The following is a 22,021-nucleotide window of genomic DNA, read 5'->3' as shown; positions in this document are numbered from 1 at the left end:
GCCAATTGGACAAGTGAAGATAGCATTGCTGAAGCTTGTTTTCCCTTGGATTCTAAGCATGTGGCAGGCAGTCTCTTTAGAAATCGATGTGAAAAGCTGTAAAGTCAGAGGCCTGTATAACCTCATGAATGGAATGGAGGACAACTGTAACCACAGGTGCACTGTCGAACCAAACCTGAGCAGCAGTGATAGTGCTGAGGACTTGATGGGCAGCAGATGCATGGTGTTGTCGTGACTAGGTTTAAATATTGCAAATTCAAGAAAACGATGGAGACCCAAAGGCCAGACTCTAGGAGTAGAGCATGACTACATAGTCCTGGGGTCAGTGAAACCTGCGCGTTGACGAGGACAGTGGGACGCAGCTCTTCTTGCCCTTGCACAAGAGCGAACAGCCAAGACACAAGAAAACTCCCCCACAGAACTACTCTCAGTGCATGGTCCCTCCCCTTCTTTTATCCTCTTTATTCACAAGTTTCACTGAACGTGTGTGGAATGGAGGCTTCTAGGAGGGGGTGGGAAGGCTCGGGTGGCTTCCTCTGTCATGTAGTAACACCTCTTCAAAATCTTGAAAAGCAAAAAGTGTGGCCCACAAAGAATTGCATACAGCATTTTTTTTTTTTCGAAAATTGACAAGAACATATGATATCGGCATACAAAAAAACTTGTTTTATTGGAATGCATTGACCGGCATGAGAAATGTCAAATAAAACTCACACTGTGCAGCAAATAACATCTATGCATTATGTGGCGGAACCGGAATATAAATTATTACGCTCTTAAATGCATACCTCTGGCACTCTGATGACACACGCCACAGTTAATACTTGTAAATACACATCAGAAATTAATTGTGCATCACATAGTATACATGCGCAAATAACCACTTAACAGAAATAAAGTATTTAAACAGAATTTAAAGAAGTCCCTCAGTCACAAAATACAACTACGTCAAGGTATGACTTCTTTTCTGCCAGCTTGCTAAATAATTGCTAAATAATTTATATATATCTATATATATATACTCAGCAAAAAAAAAATACTACAAGGAAAACTGGAGAAAAAGACACCATTCCTAAGGATACTTATAAATAGATTAACCAAAAAAATCATCACGACACTTGATAAAACGAAGAATATAAATGGAACACATAATGTTGTTCACATTTGTAGTGAAAACATCTTGAGCGTGTAAGACACAAAGTTATAGAGCAATAATTGGTTCACTTCTTGGCTTGCACTCGCAACATCATTGCCAAATAACAAAAAGAATCACTCCATTTCTGCCTCTCTTGCAGTCGCAGTGCATGCTAAGAGCATTGTGAGTTCCAGAGCACCCAATGTCAAATTCCAATGGCAGACTGAGAGCAACTGACCAACTCTGGAGCTGATCACCATTTCCCAGCATTGACCAACGTCTTCAAATCTGCAACTGGAACAATGAATCCCCTACCAAAACAAAAAGGCAAGGGAGTTCATACAGTAGTACTAAACCAGTTCCCAAATTACTTAAGATCAAGAAGTTTCAGTGCTGTGTTGTTTCTCACTTACAGATACATTTCATTCTAGGCTGTGAGTACTCTTGGGATCTCCCTCCAACTAGCCCAAATGTTTACCTTGCAAAGTTTCAGTTCACCCTGCAAATTTTGGTAGAGTATTCTCGGTTCCTCTCCTTAGCGACCTCAGCTCAGTGGCTACTCTTGACATGCCATTAAAACATCTGACAGTGCTCCTGGTCTGCCACTGAAATAGTTTTGCACTAAAATGAGCAAAAAATGCTGCACCGGAAGTATTGTTAAGCTTCTGTTAGTTTTCCAAAATCAAAGTTGCAGAGCCAAAGAACCAAAGGACCGGCTTCTCCGAAATCAACATATTAAGCAAAGAAAATAAAAATGTGAAACAGTTTCCAAGGAACTCATATCAGTTAAGAAGAACACTTATCCCAAGGAACTGCTAAGGCCCGATTTTGTGTTCATGAACAAAACCAGAAAAGAAACACAAAATTAACAGGACACTGCTACTGTTTGCCAAGCAACACTGACGAGAACTAATTTTTTTTTACTGCACCTCGTATTCAAAGTACAGAAAACGAAGGTGGTATCGAAGGAAAACACTTCACAGCAATGGGAAGCGAAGTGCGACCTAGATGCAGTCCCATAAAAATTTAAAGCATTCGTGATTCATATTACTCACACATCATAATCACACAAGACCCACAAAGGCATATGCCACCGCAAGTATCTTAAAGAATTGGCCAAGTGGGCTGAACCCACAGTGCACAGTTGACAATACAATATGATCAACAAGAGATCATCCACGAAGCAAAAAATACTAAGCCCCTAAATATGGAAAATATACTGCAAGAACGCCGCCCTAAGCTTTAATACAAGAATCACGTCTGAGCTTAAAATCTTTGGGAAGTCCCCACTTCAATGTGAGCTAGCAACACTGGCATATCAAAGTGGTATGACTCAATTCAACAGTGCACTACACAATAATATTAAAGAAGTTATAACCTCAACTAGAGCTTATCCAACAGAAACATGCAAAAGGACCACAACTTATGTCCTACATCAAGGACTCTGATACCCACAATACAGTTTGATCCTTTTGATATCGACAATGTTAATCTACAAACTTGCCCAACTTACTGTTTCGATCTAAATACAGATCAGCGAAATTAGTACTCACAATGTTGGTTAGAAGCTTCAACATAACACCCCCGCCCCCTAAGAATGAACGTGTGATTCAAAAATTGACAACACTGATAAGTATGCACCTCGACACCACAAAGCAAAAGTGTTTCAGTTGAAAAGCCTCACCTATAAACCCAGTCTCATGCTTACAACCAAACAAGAAACCCAAAACAAGGAAACCTAGCACAGCTTTATCAAGGCACACTGTCACTTGACAAACTTATGCGTGGTGCCTGCACATTACTGCTTCACTGCTAATTATCCAAATCATAGATAATGACTGTTTGATTAATGGCCAACTGCAACGAAATTTCACTTGGGCTTATTTGGTTTTAACATGTAGTATATATACCACTGAAGCAATCTTGGCAAATCTACAGAACTGGCGATTGTATAATTTTCTTATTAGCAGCCTCTAAACGGTGCCTAAGCGCATGCACCTGGTGGTTAGTGGCTACGATGTAAATCTGAAAACATCACCTACAAGATTTTTCAGCGTGAAATGGGGAGCCACAGGCATTGCCTAATCATGGACGCCATGGAAGAAGTCGCACATGCTAGGTCAAGCGTCACTTCCAGCAAGCAGTAATGGTAGCTTTCTTTTATTTTTCAGTTTTAGTATCAAAAACAGTTATTCTTGCAAGCCTTTTGTGATGCTTCAACTCCTATTCCCAGCACAAAACCTTGCACAGAGGCACCTCTATATACACTATCTTCAACAGGCTTTTTACGCAGTCCAATATTTCGTTGCAGTTGGGCGTAACAACCAAAGCAAGAGAGATTACGAAGGCCACACAATGGTGGGCTCTAGATTAATTTGGGCTATTTTGAGTTTTCCAAAATGCACTGAAACTGTGGTACACGCTCATTCTTGTGCACTGCTTCATAGGAACATGGCTGCAACCGCCAGAAGTCAAAACCAGTGCTTTGCAGCAGATACTTGTAGCCCCTCAGCATGAGCCACAAGCACTTACTAAAATAGAGAATCTGTTTGCAGTCACAGATCACTTCTGAGAAAAAATTGGAAGCTATATATGGAAGCTATATGTATATCTTAAAAGAGGATATATAAATGAAACCGTTTCTATGCCTGCCTGTAATTTAAATAATTTTACCTGAATAAACTATAGGTTACCATGTGCTGACCCTTTAAGCTTGACCAAAACTTATAATGCACAAATATTGTACACAGTGCACTAAGTATTATAATTAAATGCTTTACTATGTATTTATTATGCCGGCTTCCAAGAATTGCTAGATTTGCTAGTGCACAATAAAATTTTGATGTGATGGTACAACTCAACTGTATCAACTTTCAATATGAAAAAAGGGCTATTGATAACTGTGTCACAGATATTTCAGGCTTTCACAAGTACTGTATTCTGTCTAAAACAATGAAATATATCTAAGTGCACATTTCTGAAATCAATCTTAGGTCAGTCCTAGCATGAGTGGAGCTTTGGCATGCCAGGATGGATATCGAGACAAGACAGAAGTATTAACGTGATTGTGAAAATTTTTTCTACCTATCACTCATGGCGTCACAAATTTTCTCAGCATCTGATGGAGACTGCGTAAATCTTTATTAATAAGTAATGTTACCCTGAATCCGATAAAAAGACAGCTACAAATTAACCTATGGCCAAGAATACACCTAAACATGTGAAAATAAAAGATAAGACGCAAGTACGAATGCAGATAATCTTGGTATATAACATAAAAACCTCATGTACAGGTGTTTTAAACTATAGACTTCTGCTGACAGCTTATTACTGAAGGTTTTACAGTTTGTTTCGGTTATACTTGGTACATAAGGGCCTACCTTTTCAAAATTGCCTCTTTGTTAAAAGCTACGACAAACACCCTTTGAGGCACTGAGATTCCAAAGCAGCATGCCCAAATGCCCGCCCACCCATCATCATCATCATCATCATCATCATCATCACTGATATAGTGTTTTACAGCCGTTGTCACATTAGTGACAATTACCCTTACTTTCATACATGTCTGATTGGGACAACCTAGAAGGTTGTGGAATCAAGTAATATTTACCTACTGCAGCCATTTATGGTCAGTACGGCATGTGCCACAGTTGACAGCATGGCCACTTGTATCTAATACCTCATGAAGTCAATCAGCTAACTACCCTTTGCAACCTTGCAGCCTATAATATCCAGTGACATGTATTCCACAGCATGGTGTGATAAATTTGTTCACCTCTTCAACATGTTCAGTGACAGCAGCACATTCCACATTCAATAATACAAAATCATGTTTCATAAATGAGTTCCATCCCTCATATGCCATAAAGAAAAGAAAATAATTAGTGATAAAACATAAAAAATGAAGCCACATGCCACACCTTTGCAACATACAGTACTCCTAGGTAAACTAAAGGCAAAAATGAAGTTCAGCTTGGCTCATAAATTACCATTCTAAAATAACAAAACAATTGCAAAATCATTGACGACAACACGCCTTTGGTGAGGTGGGAAATGACGTAACGTCACAGACAAGTGGCACCACCACTGTGAAAATGTGGAACTATTTCCCGCTTATTTACTGCCAACCTAAAATTTTTCGTTAGACATTGCCAGGACAGCTCTTCATCCTTATGAACCTTGAGTGGCTGGCAAAAGCGAGTTCATCCCACTAGCTGAACTTGCTGCTTGTGTTCAGTGTTCCTTCAAGACAAACATGAACAAAGCTTTTAAAATTTGTTCCGTTCTATGAGAAGTCGTTGTCAACAAAAGAATGTTCAATTTATGGGGTACAAACAAATAAAGACAGAGAAAGTGGCACCTTTGCAGTCCATCTGGCCAGAGAATTAGCAAAATATGTCTTAAGAAGAGTGCACTGGACCGTTTTTCGTGCGGTTTCATTCAAAGATGTTGCCAAACAAACCACAAGAAAAACGATGATTTTGTCTTTCTGTCACCTCACTCTCACAGCATTCACAACAACAGTAATCAAAGACTTGTAAACCGTGGCTTAAACCATACCACAAGGACAAAGAAAGAGTACCTACTAGGGCATCCAACAGGACCAACAACATCACAGCATATGTAGTGGCACGTGACCACCACTGAACACAACAGACATAAAAAAAAAAAGATGCTGTGCCTTTGCCAGGAGTCTTCTACAAGTATCTATCCTACAAGTCTCCTGATGTTTCGATTATGCTTTCTTCCTTGAAGTACTTTGCATGTCAACACTCGTTAGTGTCACCACGTAGAACTCCATTACATCACATGGACTTGTTTTCAATATTATTCAAATGCATTGTGGCATCAGTGAGTGAACATGAAAACATTGTGCATATACGGCCCATTACAATGCATGCAGTAAGTTGCAAGCATCATGAAAGCTGCATGCATGAAATGCACAAGCCATGGTTCAGAGAACAATTTGCTGTCACTGTCACACAGATGCCATAGAGCCTATTTCAATACTGTGCTGTGTCTAAAGAACATCAATTGAAAAGACTCACATTGAGTAGCTTGGCAAAAATACCCCCCCCCCCTTTTTTTTCCCACTCAATTCTATTGAATAATTATCTATCACTTTCCTTCACCCCATTCTGCTGATATAATATAGGCTAAGCATACTTTGACCGATGAAGCATGAAATGAGTGGGGTTGAAATATAATTGTTGCATTACTTCAGCCTTGGTGGCCTGTAGAATAAAGAACAAGTAGTGCAATGTGGTTAGTAGTCTGTCAGCAGTGCCATTTCTACAATTTGATAAGCCCAGAAAACACCTTACTTCTTTGTGCCTCATATACAGATATAATATGCTTCATATCAGATGTGCAAGATTGCTGATCACTACAAAACGCAGAGATATCTGCCATCAAAAGTTGAAGAAAGCGTTTTGGTGCGAGGCACTCACTTTCAGCTTGTGCAATGAAATGGCGACAATGTTGCTGTTACTGCTACTATAGTAAAATGGCTGAGTTCAACATCAGTAGCAAGTACAGCAATTAAAAGCAACAATTCTGGCTTTAAAGAAGAGGAGGTTGTTGGCAATTACAATTATAACTGAAGCAGACTTTTCTTACAAATAAAAACTTTTCTCAGTGGATTCAAACTCAGAATATAAAACACCACAAGGCCAATTGTATGGCTGGAAGAATGACGCATATTCTGAAGCTATATCTGTACCACTGTAGGTTAAATAAAATATTTTGTCTTAGCGCTGCTTTTTGCTTTTAAAAAGTGGTTGCAAAATCTTTCCCGTTCAGTCCATAAAGACCAGTTAGCATAACCAGCAGAAAAGAAAAGAAAACGCAGTGCGCAAAGCATGTGTACACTCGAACTAGAAATCAATACTGAGTGCCTCATGAAGATGACCCATCACTCCAACCAACCGTGTCTCTAAAGATACGTGATATCGCCACATCCCTGAACCAAATTGCAGATCCGAGCTCACGTTTGACATCGGAGTTGGTCGATTTGGACTGACAAAGGAGCTGATAGAAGCAGACACAGACTTGCATTCGTTCACGACAGTGCCAGTTGATAAACTCTTTGGCGGATGGGCACACGACACATGGGTGAGTAACCTTTCATAAAGTGTGTGTGGCTAGCTGCCTCCCGGATGGCTGGCTACTGGACAAACACAGTCCGATTATAGCTGATGAGCAGTTCGACGACGGCACTCTCTGTGTGCCAGGCACTCATCTGGTCTAGACCCATGCCCATGATGTCAGGCGTCCGCATCACTGTCGGCGAAAACACTGTACTCAGGTTCTTTGGGGACATCAGGTTTTTCTTCTGGTGCTCCGAGACCCTGTATCAACAATGAAACATTGATGGATGCACTCTTCCTATTCACAATGTCACTAATATGATTTCAACACTGCACAAGATGTACGTATATTTAAAGGGACACTAAGAAGGAATACTAAATAAATTTAGTCTGGTAAAGTACAGTCGCACCTTATTACAATGCACATGCATCAAACACAAAAATACTTTTGTTATAACCAATATTCAACTCTCGTTAAACTTAACTTGAAGGGACCAGGTAACTAAGTTCGATTTATCAGGAGTGCCATATAGTACCGAGAGAATGTGCTCAAGGTGGTGGCATAAGATGCTCTTTTGAAAGATAGAAATACTTTACTGCCAACAACAGATAATAGGCACTGCAGATTATTAAAGCAAAGCTTTCTTTCCCACTTCCTTTGAGTTTCCCACTGCTGCTGCTGCTGTGTTGGGGGAGGGGGGTCGCTTCGCATTGTCATCAGGAGCGCCTTACCAATCATATGGTTCAGATGCTTGTTTTGTGCTTGTTCCTTATTGAAACGAATGTTGCTCTGTATGTTGAATGCGTTATTCCAAAGAATTCATGCACTTTTCGCTTCACTTTGCTGAGTGCTTAAAGCCGGCTTAACCTCCGCGGCGGATTGGTCCGGTATTACACTACCTGCAGGATCAGCCCACATTTCGCCCATGGACTTCAACACGAAAAATGCCGACCAACGAGAAGCTAACAGCTTCGCAGTAAAACAACTGCTATGATACCGGCCTGTTCTCTCAAGCTCTCAAGAAAAAAGCTTCACGTTAATTGCTTTGCAATGAGGTGTCTCCTCGTTCACCTCAATTTTTGGCGATGCTAGCTTGCTGAACTCACATAGTGAAGTCAAGCCGAGCCAATGTCATTGTGTGGCTCTGGCAGCACCACTTTTTTTATAAACATCACCAGCACCTCATTAGTAAATGGCTTAGAGTAGAGCTGTTATTACAACTCTGGCAAATTAAATTTTACATTCTTTGGTGTTATAAAACCTCATGCACAACATATTTGGGTGCACACTGTTTTCTACATGTACATACGTACTATGACCATAAAAACAAAAGGTGCATCAGATTCTAGGCATCATGGATTTGCGTTATTGCTCCTGAGTGAAGCTGCTATGGGCTTGTAGAGTCTCCCTAGGAGGAAGACTCTATGCCTTTTCCTTTATTTTAACTGACTGTATAATATGGTCAATTCTATCATTATCATTTAGGTCTAATTAATGGAAGTTAACTGCATTAATGTGTCACCAGAAGCACAGGAAGCTAGCTCAAATGGCTGTTTTAGAAACAGTGCTTTTTGAGAAACATGCACCTAGCTTGTAAAGCTTGTGAAATGTGGGATAATAAATCTGGACACATTTTTTGGAAGTAAATAAAGAAAGTATAAAATTGCCTTTCGTACCCATCTAAACAACACTGGTAGTGCGAGAAGCAGAAAGAAATTTCTCCAAGCCTCGTTTTTTTAGAATAATGTGCTTAAACAAGCATAAACTTCCTGCCTCAAAGTGACAATGGGTTTCTTGATTATCCATCCTCAACAGTCCTGGGCTGTTGAGACAGTGCATATTTAACACTCTTTTGCTGAAAGCCCTGCCTCAGTGAGTCTGAGACTGTCAGGGGTGGATAATCAAAGGGGCCCAATGTGCGTATGTGAGTGCGTGTGTGAAACTGTGTGCTTGCGCATGCAAGCAGGAGGAAACTGGGCCCTGGATACAAATTTCAGGAGGCAAATGAAGAAACTGTATAACATCACATGGGATAACATCATATGGGGAAATCCTGAGAAGCTAACTAACAAAAGCACAATCAGTCCATGTGCACTAGTGTCCCAAAGCCAAGGAGAAGGAAGCAACGCCCTCACATACCTGAGCTACCTATGCCATGGAGAGGCATCATCAAAATAGTACCTGCTCAGTCCTTCAATAGAGCAACATAAGTATATCAAACACTGACTCCCACCATCACGCATTTGTCATGCAGATAAGGCAAATATAAGGGGATTCGAGTGCCATGTGGAGAAACAGGTGTTAGGCCACATGAGATTGTAATGTGTCCCTGCAAGGGACATGACCTCTATCACAATGCAGCTTCAATTTGGCAGTTGTAACATGTGTCGTGAAGTGATTATGTAAGGTAAAACCATTATTTTGTGAAAATTTGTAACCAGCAAAGTCAACCTTACAATTTAACTGTGCCGAGATAGGTGATCTTTCAAAAATTTGCTCAAGTAAAAAAATAAGAAATGCACAAACACACCCAACATGTACATATGAAACGAAAATTAAATGAAATATGAAACTGAAACAAAAGCTTATGTTGCACTGCAAAACTGAATAGTTTTGAGTTTCACCACACGGACCCACAATAATGTACATACCGTATTTATTCGAATCTAACGTGCACTTTTTTTCCGGTAAAACGGGTACAAAAATTGCATGCATGTTAGAATCGAGTATGACCCTAAATCCGCATTACCATATCGTCATCGGCGTTCAATAAATGGCCGCCTCATACACGCTTCTAACCTAGCTGCCAAAGCTTCCTCCATGTGCATACCTCCATGTTGTACGTGTAGCCAGGCGCTGGTGTAACCTAGCCTACCGCCTGTCCTCCTGTTTTCTGCATTTATTCAACCAGCATGAAAGCGCTGACTGCGAAGACATGCCGAGTCCACCATGATGCCACATTTAAAACGAAAGCTACCATGTGCACGGAGACGGACAAAAATCAGGCCGCATCACGGGCGTTTGGAGTTCCCAAAACTTGTGTGCAGGACTGGTGCAAACACGAAGAGAATATTTTGGCCAGAAAAGCAACAAGGAAGGGTTTCAGTGGACCGAAGCAGGGCCACTTCGCCGAAATAGAAGAGCTGCTCGCGGAATACGTGCAAGAGCAGCAAGCGACACAGCGGCCTGTGCAACCGATATGATCAAAATATGGTCGATGCAATTAGCCCTACAGAAAGAGCTAATGCGGAATGACTTCAAAGCGAGCAGGTGCTGGCTATCAAATTTTATGAAAAGAAAAGGCTTTTCTCTTCAAAGGCGGATAGGGATATGCCAAAAATTACACGAAGAATACGAAGAGAAATTGCACAGTTTTCAGCGGTACATTTTGAAGTTGTGTCAGTCATAGAAATGGCTACCACTTCAGATAGATTGGAAACGCCGATCAGACGCCGCTCTACTTTGACATGCCTGCCACCCCAACCGTTTCGAAAGAAGGGGGTGAAGCAAGCGTGGTTTTGTCTTCCGGCCACGAAAAAACCAGTCATCGCAATGCTTTCTTGCACTGCGGATGGGCACAAGCTGCCCCCGTATCTTATCTTCAGGTGAAAGACGCTCCCGAAAGAAATTGTGTTTCGGAGTGGCGTGATTGTGCGCGCAAATGAAAATGACCACGGACTCGGTCGCTGACTGAATTGATAGTGTTTGGCGGAAGAGACCCGGCGGCAGTTTGGGTCTGCGTGGGATGCTTGTGCTCGACACTTTCAAGTGCTACCTTGACCAGCGCATCAAGGACAAGCTGGCTGCATGCAACACCGACCTTGTCGTGATACCCGACGGCATGACATCGCAGCTCCAGCCGTTTGATGTTTGTTTGAACAAGCCAGTGAAAGGTAAAATTCAGGCGCTCTACACCAAATGGCTTGTCAGTGGCTGCCACGAATTCACGCCCGCCAATAAAATGAAGTGTGCCTCGCTGCAGGACTTTCCTGGATGGGTGAAAGATGCATGGTGCACGATCCCGTTTGCCATGGTCAACAAGGTCTTTAAAAAGTGTGGGATTTCGAATGCCATGGACAGCACCGAGGATGAAATGATTTGCTCTGTTGATAGCGATAAGGAGTTGTCTGACAGCGACGATGAGTGATATCTGTAGCCCCATGCAACTCGTACCAGCGCAGTGGAAATCTTGGCAGAAAGGTGCGCCGCTTCCATTTGTGTGTTTATTCATCGCAACTTTAGTGTATTGGGAAGATATCTGTTTTTTCCAAATGAGAGAAAATAGTATTTCTATATGAAAGCAGGAGGTGTGCAGTATTGTACTCTTTTTGTTTTTTGGGGGGGCATGGAAAACGGGTACATGTACAATCGAGGTTATCATTTCTTGAATTTTTTGGTCACGGAAAACGGGTGAGCTTTACAACCGAGGGCACGTTACAATCAAGTAAATGCAGTATATGGGAAAAAAAATTCACAATACAAGCAAATTAAGAAACGCGCAGTACCTTTGCAAATGACTCATGAGATACTTCAATGACTGGTAGTGAGCAGGTGGCAGTGACTTTACTGCTTCCTTCATGGCTTCAAGCTTCTCTTCGACTTTGTTGCTCTCTAGGAAAAAGATCAAAAAAAGATAATCTACATGGAACCACTGCATGTTTAACAAGTTCACACACACTACAGCATGGGAAGAGCAACCTGAATTTCTGATGGCACAAACAGTCTACAATAAGCTACAAATATCCACAGATTCACAAATTTCATGCAACTAGAACTGAAAATGCTGAAATGTTGTTCTGACCTTCCTGGTGCACCTAGTAAAACCATGCAGTGCCGCTGGCCTGTAAATGTGACAACCTGAGAGGTCCTGACGTGTGATACTAACTGACACATTTGCATCTATTAACACTGCACAATCAGTAAGAACCAAGTACAGGCAAACCTTGATATAGAAAACATGAATATAACGAATTATCGGATATAATGAAGCAAATCTAAGATTTCCTTGACCAAGCTTTATATTCAATTAGTCATTGTCATCATCTGCACATTTTACGTCCATTGCAAGATGAAGGCCCCTCCCCATGATTTCCAACTACCTTTGCCTTGTGGCAGCTGACTCGACCCTATGCCTGCAATCTTCCTGATTTTATCAAACCACCTAGTTCTCTGCCATCCTTGACTGCATTTTTCTACCCTTGGCATCCATTCCGGAACTCTAACAGTGCACTGGTTATCGTCTCTATACACTATCTGGTCTCCTAAATCTATTTTTTCCTTTTATCATTGTGATTAGCATTCTTTGCCTACTTCAGGCATTTTGAGTCTGTCTGTGTCTGTCTGTCTGTCTGTCTGTTTAGCCTCTTCCGCCAACCCAGTAACCAAAGTTGTCAAACAGCTTCTACCACTAGGCATGTGCTCATGGTTGTGATGCCGTCATGGTTGTTCCATCGTTGTCATTACAGCTTTGTCACCTGTTGTCATGCCGTTGTTATCAAAAATTCTAGGCAGACCCAGTGGGCCACTAGGTATGTGCTTGTGGTGGTAATGCCACCATGGTTGTTGCAACATTATCATCCCAGCTTCATCAATCACCTCTCATCATGCCATTGTCGTCATACAGGCTTTGCGATACAGTTGTCATTACGCTACTGTCGTCATACAATCGTCCTCATCCGATTGTCCTCAAACCATTGGCATGCCATCGTCATCATCGTGTCGTTGTCATGTCTTGGCAGTTGTTCTATCACTGTAATTCTAACTCCATCCAATTCTCATCATGCTGTTGTTGTCAAAGATGTCATACCCTTTGTTGTCATACCATCATCGTCACACTGTCATTTTACCATCGTTATCACTTTAGTAATGTTATACCATTGTTGTCCTGCCGTCATCGACATACTGCTTTCAACATTCTATCAACGTAAATCCTTTTTCGTCATTCTATCATAATTACGCAATCGTCACTCTATCCTAATTATGGCACCATCATCATGCCATCATCATCATGGTGTTGCCTTCAGACAGTCGCTATAATGCATTCAATGTCATATCGTCATCGCCATGCTGTCCTCGTGGCATTGTCGTCATTACAACTTCCTTATCCAGTTCTTGTCATACCATCATTGTCATCCAATCGTCCTTATGACAGCGATGGCATGCTGTCATCGTTATACCAACATTATCAATTAAGCATGTCATCTCATTGTCATAGCTGGTAACGTACAGGAATTCTATAGCATTAATGAGAGGGTGGCAGGTCTTGTTGTGAAACTTAATAAGAGGTACGAATTGCAGGTCATACAGGTCTATGCGCCTACATCCAGTCATGACCAGTAAGTCAAAAGCTTCTATGAAGACGTGGAATCAGCAGTGGGTGAAGTCAAAACAAAATACACTATACTGATGGGCGACTTCAATGCAAGGGTAGGCAAGAAGCAGGCTGAAGACAAGTCAGTGGGGGAATATGGCATAGGTTATAGGAATATTAGGGGAGAGTTATTAGTAGAGTTTGCAGAACAGAATAATTTGCAGATAATGAATACCTTCTTCTGCAAGAGAGATAAATGAAAGTCATCAAGGGTTCATTAAGGGTTAATCAATGGTCATTAACGGTTACAGACTGGATTCCAAGAGGGGGAAGCGTAGCAGGGGGCGACAGAAAGTTAGGTGGGTGGATGAGATTAAGAAGTTTGCAGGGACAACATGGCCACAATTAGTACATGACCGGGGTAGTTGGAGAAGTATGGGAGAGGCCTTTGCCCTGCAGTGGGCGTAACCAGGCTGATGATGACGATGATGATCTAATTGTCATCATGTCATTGTCGTCATACTGCCTTTGTCATTCCATAGTCGTTAGTATCTTGGCGTTATGCCACCATGCTCAAGGAAGTGAGTGCAAGTGAGTGCCACAGCTACATGGGCAGATACCAGATTATGCCACATATAACCAAAGCAATGGAGGTATCAGAATGACAACTACAGATGTTAAACAAACTTGATTCATAAATAGAGCATGTTGCTATATTGCTTGAATGCTCATCGCATTACCATAGACAGTCATCATCAGATGAGTTCTGCCATAATATATTTCAACTAGAATATTACCTGCACCTGTTTGACCTTTGATTCTCACCACTGTCTTCCTGTTTTTATGCCTATCCCTTTTTGTTCCATCACTCATTGCACAGGTCTTAGTCCGTCCGTCCGTCCGTCTATCTATCTATCTATCCTCTTACATCGACCCAGTGGCCTAAGTTGTCTACCAGCTTGGTCCACTTGGTATGTGCTCGTGGTTGTGATGTAATTGTGGTCATTCCATCGTCGCCATTCCGGCTTCATGATCTGAATCTCTTCATGTCATTGTCACGCCTTCTATGCCAACACAGTGGCCCAGGTTGTCTCATAGCTTAAGCCACTAGGTATTTGTTTTCATGGTTGTGATTCCCTCGTAGTCATTGCATCATTGTCATTTCAGCTTTATCATCCGACTGTCATCACACTGTCGTCATTGTTCTATTGTCATGTCAGCTGTCATGTCAGATGACTGCTTCGTCATCTAACTCTCGTCATGCCGTCGTCGTCATACAGGATTTGTGATACAGTTGTCGTCATGCTATTGTCATCATACACTCGTCATCCCACTGCCATCATACACTATTCGTCAACCCTTTGTCTTCGTACCATTGTCATGCCATCACCATATGCATTCGTTGTTATACTATCATCATATTTTTAAGATCATCCAACTCTCTCCATGTCATTATCACACCATTGTCTTCACACAGTCCTCATCCTACCATTGTCATCAAGTCGTCGTTGTAATGCTATCATTTTACCATCGTCATCATTGCAGCAATGTCATCCGAATGTTTTCATGCCGTCGTCGTCATACCACCATCATCATTCCATCGATGTCATTCCTTCTTCATCATTCTATCGTAATTATGCTATCATTAATTCGTGATTATGCTGCCATTGTAATGCCACCATCATTATTGCGTCATCATCAGACAGTCATTATCATGCATCCATTGTCATAATACCTTCATCATGCCATCGTGGTCGTGCCGTCGTCCTTCCAGCTTTGTCATCCGGGTGGCGCTATACTGTCATCATCACAACCTCATCATCACACACTCGTCATCCCATTGTCCTCATGTAGTCATTATCACTCTGGAATCGTTATGCCATTGTCATAATTTAAGGATTGTCGTGTCATTGTGGTCCTGCTATCGTCGTCATATCACCTTTGTTGTTCTATATGCGTCATTCATTTATTGTAATTCCATCATTCCATCTGATTCCTTTCCAAAAGATTTTTTGCTGGACTCTAGATATTTCAAAATATTGACTTCGAAAATACTACAGAAGAGCAATGGAGCAGCTTTGCTTCAACTTGCTTTTCACCCGGCCACAGCAAACAATTGTGCTGAGGTCACCAGCCAAGCCAGATGCTGCACAGGGCTGGGATTCCAACTTGCACCCTTCTTTTTGTCTATCACCACTTACTTATTAATTTTTTTCCCCACTTTTAACGTATGTCTATCACCACTCATTAGCGCAAGCTCACAGGCCAGTTGGTGCATTAACTGGGAGCTGGGAGTCGTGGTCATTTCTTTTTTTTCTTATTAGAATGAATGAATGAATGTTTGGTTGTTATTGGCGCAAGGGCCAGGTATGGCCATTTTCTTATTAGGACACTCAGTTATGCATGAAAGTGGCCCCAGTGTATTAATCATGACAATGAGCACAACAATTGGCACTTCTGAGAAGGCACGGTCAGTCCACAGCGCTGCACCCAAAACAAGCCAGCACGCGAGCCCACAGCATTTCAATGAGATCAGAAATTATAACCACACTGTCTCGGCACAGCACCAGTAAAGTTTTTGCCCATAGATGCCAGCGTGTCCAGTGCCTAGGAACACGAAAGTGCTTGAGAATATTACTGCTACGATCATGGAAAGGCTTCCTGTGGTCCATGTGTAGTCAGTGAGCTTCCAGTCTCGTAATTACGGCTATCTCAAAACTCGGTTTATCTCAAAATTTTTTCCGATATCTACAGATCCAAGTTAACTGAGTTCTAGTGTGCATTTCTTTTACCAACATCGGAATCAGTTATTGCAGCATGCTCTTTCCCATTTGTGGAATGCAATATCAAAAAGCCTTTTCTATGTTCACACTGTATGTATGAAATGCCTCTATTTCTAATGCAGTAAAGTAAAACATCATATAACGAACACAGATAGAGTGAATTATCATGTACATTGAAGTACTAATTTGAAAACTTTTTCTCGCCCATGGTATTGTGTAAATATTTTACGCTTATAAAGAATATCGGATATAGGGTACCAAGGCTATTCTTGTGTCAGCTGCTGCTTTCTTTTAAGAAGATTCAAATGTATGTCAAAGGAAGGGCCTGTCTCGAGCATGCATCCTTAAAAAAGCTAGGGGCTCAGTGCTTTCTTCAACAGTTTAACCCTGATGTTCAAAGAACGCCGTCGCCAGCACATTATACTACTGCCATGCCACAGTGGTCAAATGGCAGAAAGCTATTGCTCAAATGTGTTGAATACTGCCAGCAGTTCCGCTTTCATGTTTGTGTTCACAGTCCAAGTGTGGTACTAGAATGACTCACTGGTCTGTTGTGATTCAAGAAGAATGCTGCATAGTACTGCACCACTTTTCTCGGAAGCTGTTCCGAGTATACTCCGGAGCCGTTAATAACATCACAGTGCTTTTGCTTGCCTACAATTTAAGCCACGCAGCCCACACCAAAGGTCGTCACAGATGCCCAATTCCATCAACCTAGCTCTACCTGCAGGCACAAAACAAAGAAACAGACCTAGTTTCCACACAAGCCTTCCGTTAATTCGACTTCAGTCAACTCGACTCCGGTTAATTCAACGTTTTCGTTCATTCGATATCGAGCAAAAGTCCTGGCTGGCACCAGTACATTTCTATGGGCCCAAACTTTCGTTATGTCGATCTCAAAATTGGCCTTAGCTGGATAATTCAAAGTTTACTAGTCAGCTTTGCCAAATTCAACTATTGGACGAATCCAAATTGTATTTGTTTACTGGTGTGCGTTTTTCAAATTTTATGAGATACTAATTCAAAAATGAGGAACATGAGTAATGACGAAGTTTGACTGTATAATGCATTTTGATGGTGCCATTAATTTCCAGAAAGAGAAATGTTCTAGAAAGAAGGCGATTGCGATAACGGCAACATGCAACTATGCAAGCAACTAAGTAAGAATTCTGCTGCAGAGTTGCATAAGGTTTGTTATGTGAAAAAAAAACCACAGCACGTGAAAAAACCTTTTTCACAAGGCTAAAATTTATGAAGCCAAGCCCATATTTATATTTGAATGCTGTTCCGACTTTACAGATATTTGCGTGAGCCCTAACACAGATGCAGCGGAACCCAGTTTATATGTCCCATTATTTTGAAACATCCCACGCTTTATGAGGGATTAGTGCGGTGCCGGCAAACTCCCAATAGAGGCAATGCATTGAAAACCTCAATTATCCGACATGAGTGTACGCATATCCCATCTCATATGACAACCCGCTCAACACTGCAAACCAAACAGAAGACACGTGAGGAAGGTGCTACGAGGGAACGGCACTGAACGATCCCCCAAGCATATCGCCCTAGAACGAATGGAATGCTCAAAAGCATGTGTGAAGATCAAACCGATTAGCCACCGAAACACATAAAAATCGTATCAGATACACATGTTCACACATGCATTTCGGAGCCCCTTGTTTCCATGCAGCGCACAAGTCTTCTCAAGCATCCGTCGTTGGGCTTTTGGTCTCACGTGTGTCGTCGTATCATGCCAACACTGCTGGCTGTGACTTCGAACTAGGATGATGCCACAGATGTTTCTTTGATTGCTTGCTTGCGCCTACATTTGCGAATGTGCTGCATACTGTATAGATTCATGTAAGGACCGCACTGTTTTTCCCCAATTTTGACAAGGTGCAGTCCCGACACGGGACCAAACCATTTGGTTTGGTCATGTCTAAGGGCTGCTACTATATGGCTCTAGATAGTATGTGCTGCTACTAGGTGGCTCTCACCATCTAGTAGTGGCATGTGGAAATAGTGCACGAAAATTCACTGATGCATGTGCACAGCATCCGGATATTGAACACGATTGTTTCTCCGCTGGAAACGTTTTTGCACAAATTTGGGCCTGCCAAGCTTGGGGTGCGGCCCTAACACGAGTCTATACAGCATCGACAGCGTTCAGAGATTTGTCTATGCAGGCGGACGCCGCCGTAGGTGACGTTCTAATGGACCTTGCTGCGCTTGAAAAACAGCTCTTGCTGTATGGAAAGAAAGTCCATAAGAAATTGATAAATCTTTTTAAAGGGGCCCTGAACCGCGCCTTGAGCTTCGTGAAATAACATAGTCTGTGGGTAGCATACGCTGCTGTGAATATCTCAGCCAAGTTTTGCTGTCGTACGTGGTGCATAGAGCTCGCAAGCAGATCGCAAAGTCACCTTTCTCTCAAACGCTCTCTTTTCAACGGAAGGATCGGTCCTGACTCTCTTCTAGATGCACTATTTCATCATTGGACGCACTATTTCATCATTTTCTTAGATGGCTGCTATTGGCCGATAGCTGACATCAAGCTGCAGTCGGCTACATGGCATAAATACTGCAGCCGCCTCGGGGTGCCGCCACGAGTTCACTGGCTAAGCGCCCTGAGGCTCGCTGAGGACAACTGCATTTGGCTTATGTTTAGCACGTCGTAGGCACCAAAGACAGAAGTCGTGGCGTCTGCGTTAACATCCAAAATGAAATTTAAACTGCACACCAAGGTGACATTTAGAAGGCAGAGCGTCGTGGGCGTGCCCCACTGCGCCACAGTGCCTTCGCCGCAACGTCTTTGCAGTGCAAGGTACTGAAGAAGGAACGGGAGCACAGCGGAGGCCGTGTTTGACTGCTATTAACTCGGCTTATGCTGAATGCACTGAACTACTTTTTGCGGCAATGTATTTCTGAAATAGCCTGTTTTCACCTCAAATGCCTTTCTCCCCTTCCATAGAAAGCTGTTCAGGGCCCCTTTAAAGTCTGTGAATGAGAATACTATAATGTTGTAGTATGCTAAATCTCTCCAATAAAACATGATTGCCACCTGCAATGCAGTATTCTTCTTGCATTCACATTTCTGGCAATTTCGGCTTCTGAATACTGCAGAGTATTAGCCTATAGTTTAAACTGAAGCTCCTCACAACTTTTTCACACGAGTCCATCAACTATAGACAAATTTTGTTGGTCGGATTATTTGACGCTCGGATTACATGACGTTTTCACGCGTTTCCAAAAAAGTTGCGTAACTGGGGTTCCACTGTATTTGCACTAATTTCTATGTCTTCTTTCATCATACTTTGCTTCTTGAATATGATTAGTGGCTGACCAATAATTAGGACCCGACAAGGGTGGCCTAAATGTCCCAAAATAATAGATTAGCCAGAAAATGTGTATTTTTTCCACAAGTGGCCAGAAAACACTTGTAAATGCATTGCTGCAGACATATGCCCCTGCATGCAACCTGTTCAATCTGCATTCCAACCACTGTCATGCTGTCAGTACAGATTGACGAAAGTACAGTCCATGCGTGCACTAAAATCTTCATCCCCTCGCCACTAGAACAGATGTCAACCATGCTGCAATAGCCAAATGATTGCAGGTTTCTTTTCAAGTCACTGCCTGGCACTTCTATCAATTTCTAAATTTAATGACAGTGCCATGAAACAAGACAAGAAAGTTTGTTCTCTTTCCTGGCATTGGTTTTCAATTTAGAAATATGTGCCAACCACCCCAACAGCAAACTATACTAAACTTCTTTTGCTTCATCACCACCTGCATCAGAGCAAACATTGAGGGCAGAGTTGGTGTCATCTGAAGCTTCGTGACAATTCTGAAGAAAAAACAATTATAACAGCATTCAAAGAAGTCACCCGAAGCCATTTCATTATTTTATGCATTAAGGAAACAAACGCTCGATGCATGGTATGCACAAAGAACAAACACACAAAAGTGGCCTTGAACTGCTTGACTTCGCATGTCCCGAAATTTGGGTGTGGTTGGGTTTACGCATATCCCACTCCCGGGATCAGTTAAGTGCTGTTACTTTTGATTTCGAGGAGGTGCAGGCAACATAAAAACAATTACATTAATTTTTCTGCATGTTTCAGTGAGCTGAACTGACATGTAAATGTGCAGGTGAAGTGTGAAATATCAAATGGCACACAGCAAGATGTCAAAAGTTTTTTTCATCCATATGGATTACGTCAATGGCGCCTCTAGTGGTGTACCACAAAGCTTTCTGAAAAATTGAGAATGTAGAAATTATCTTGTGCAAATCATCAGCCAGAGACTGCAACGATTGTGCTTTACACAAGCAGGTTCAGCATTATGCATATGGTTTTAGAACTGGTACTTACGCATTCACATGAAAAATAAAGTTGAAAAGTGAATGACATGCACTTACTGACTGCATCAAAAAACTTTGTATAGCTGTCAAAGGTGATCAGGGGTATTGGTAGCAACCTCAGAAACAGTTTTAGGGCACCCGCCACTACATGGACGTCTTCATATGCTGATGCACTCAATGGTGCACTTTCTCCATCTGCAGCAAACCAGAAAAATGTTGATAACAGAGTTTGCATAATAAAGGTATGTTTACTCACACAACTACATCAAATACTAACAACAAAGAAATGAGAAAATCTAAATAGTAAAATCAATTATTACCTTTCTCAAATGACATCCTCAAAGCTTCTATTTCATCACTAAATCCAGATACACGATAAATGCCTTCCGTATCTAAGCCTGCAAGAAATAGAAAAAGCAATTTTCCTTAAATGTGCTTACACAAATGAAACACAAGTTCACAGAGCACTGACCATTATTTTTTTTGCCAGGCTTTAAACCACACTGTGCTTTGCTTGCAACTTATTTACGCAAGGCGAGAAATATAAGTGCACATATAACATAGCACTCGAATAATGTCTTCGCTCACCAAGGAAGCTGTAGTGCTCAGTGGGGCACTTGCAGCACGTATTGCTTTAGAGCAATTTGAAGTGCAGTATACTCACGTTAATTTGATATTTCAGTTACTGTAATTACTCGAATCTAATGTGCACTTCTTTTCCAATAAAATGAGTCCAAAAATTGTGCGCGTGTTAGAATCAAGTACGACCCTAAATCTGCATTACCATATTGCCATCAGAATTTCAAAATGGCCACCTCGCGCGCGCTTCGAGCCTGGCTGTTGTAGCTTCGTCCATGTGCTGTAGTATGTGTGCTTAGGTTATCGCACCATCTGTCTTCCCGGTTCTTCCCGTTTTCCGCATTTGCTCTATCAGCATGGAAGTGCTGACTGCAATGACATGCCGAGTTCATCACGTTGCCGCAATTACAAGGAAAATGATCACGTGTGCGGAGGCGGACTGAGATGGGGCCGTATCACAAGTGTTCGGAGTTTCAGAAACTTGCACGCAGGACTGGCGCAAACAGGAGAAGCTTTCTACTCCGGCGGCTGCTATGTACGGCACAGCTGCAGAGTACCTATCTTGAAAGCGATCTGCAACTGAGACAGAGTCTACGCATCTAGGCACACCGCGCTGTGTTCTCGTAGCTTTGTGCCCATTGAAGCGAGAGGCCACACAAAGGTCAATTTGCTTGCACCTGCTACAGCACTTCCACACTCAAGCGTTTTGATAAAGTTTCCACAGTCATTGCGTGAGACATGTTCATGTTTGCTTGTGCGAG

The 22,021-nt window shown here is 42.0% G+C and overlaps 1 protein-coding gene across 1 annotated transcript in view; it reads right to left on the bottom strand.

The window, feature by feature from the left end:
* Positions 1-645: 645 nt before the first annotated feature.
* Positions 646-22,021, bottom strand: part of LOC135916446 (N-chimaerin-like) — a 58,038-nt gene continuing 36,662 nt past the window's right edge. Inside the window, exons 10-13 of the mRNA XM_065449804.2 lie at positions 21,002-21,079; positions 20,739-20,876; positions 11,731-11,836; positions 646-7,485 (exon numbers count right to left, since the gene is read on the bottom strand). Of these exons, the coding sequence (XP_065305876.1) occupies positions 7,302-7,485; positions 11,731-11,836; positions 20,739-20,876; positions 21,002-21,079 (506 nt within the window). The 3' untranslated portion in view covers positions 646-7,301. The remainder of the gene's footprint in view (positions 7,486-11,730; positions 11,837-20,738; positions 20,877-21,001; positions 21,080-22,021) is intronic.

This window comes from Dermacentor albipictus, chromosome 4, assembly GCF_038994185.2.
Source record: "Dermacentor albipictus isolate Rhodes 1998 colony chromosome 4, USDA_Dalb.pri_finalv2, whole genome shotgun sequence".
Classification (NCBI taxonomy): domain Eukaryota; kingdom Metazoa; phylum Arthropoda; class Arachnida; order Ixodida; family Ixodidae; genus Dermacentor; species Dermacentor albipictus.
Note: the sequence above shows the minus strand (reverse complement) of the source record. Positions and strands in the feature narration are given on the sequence as shown.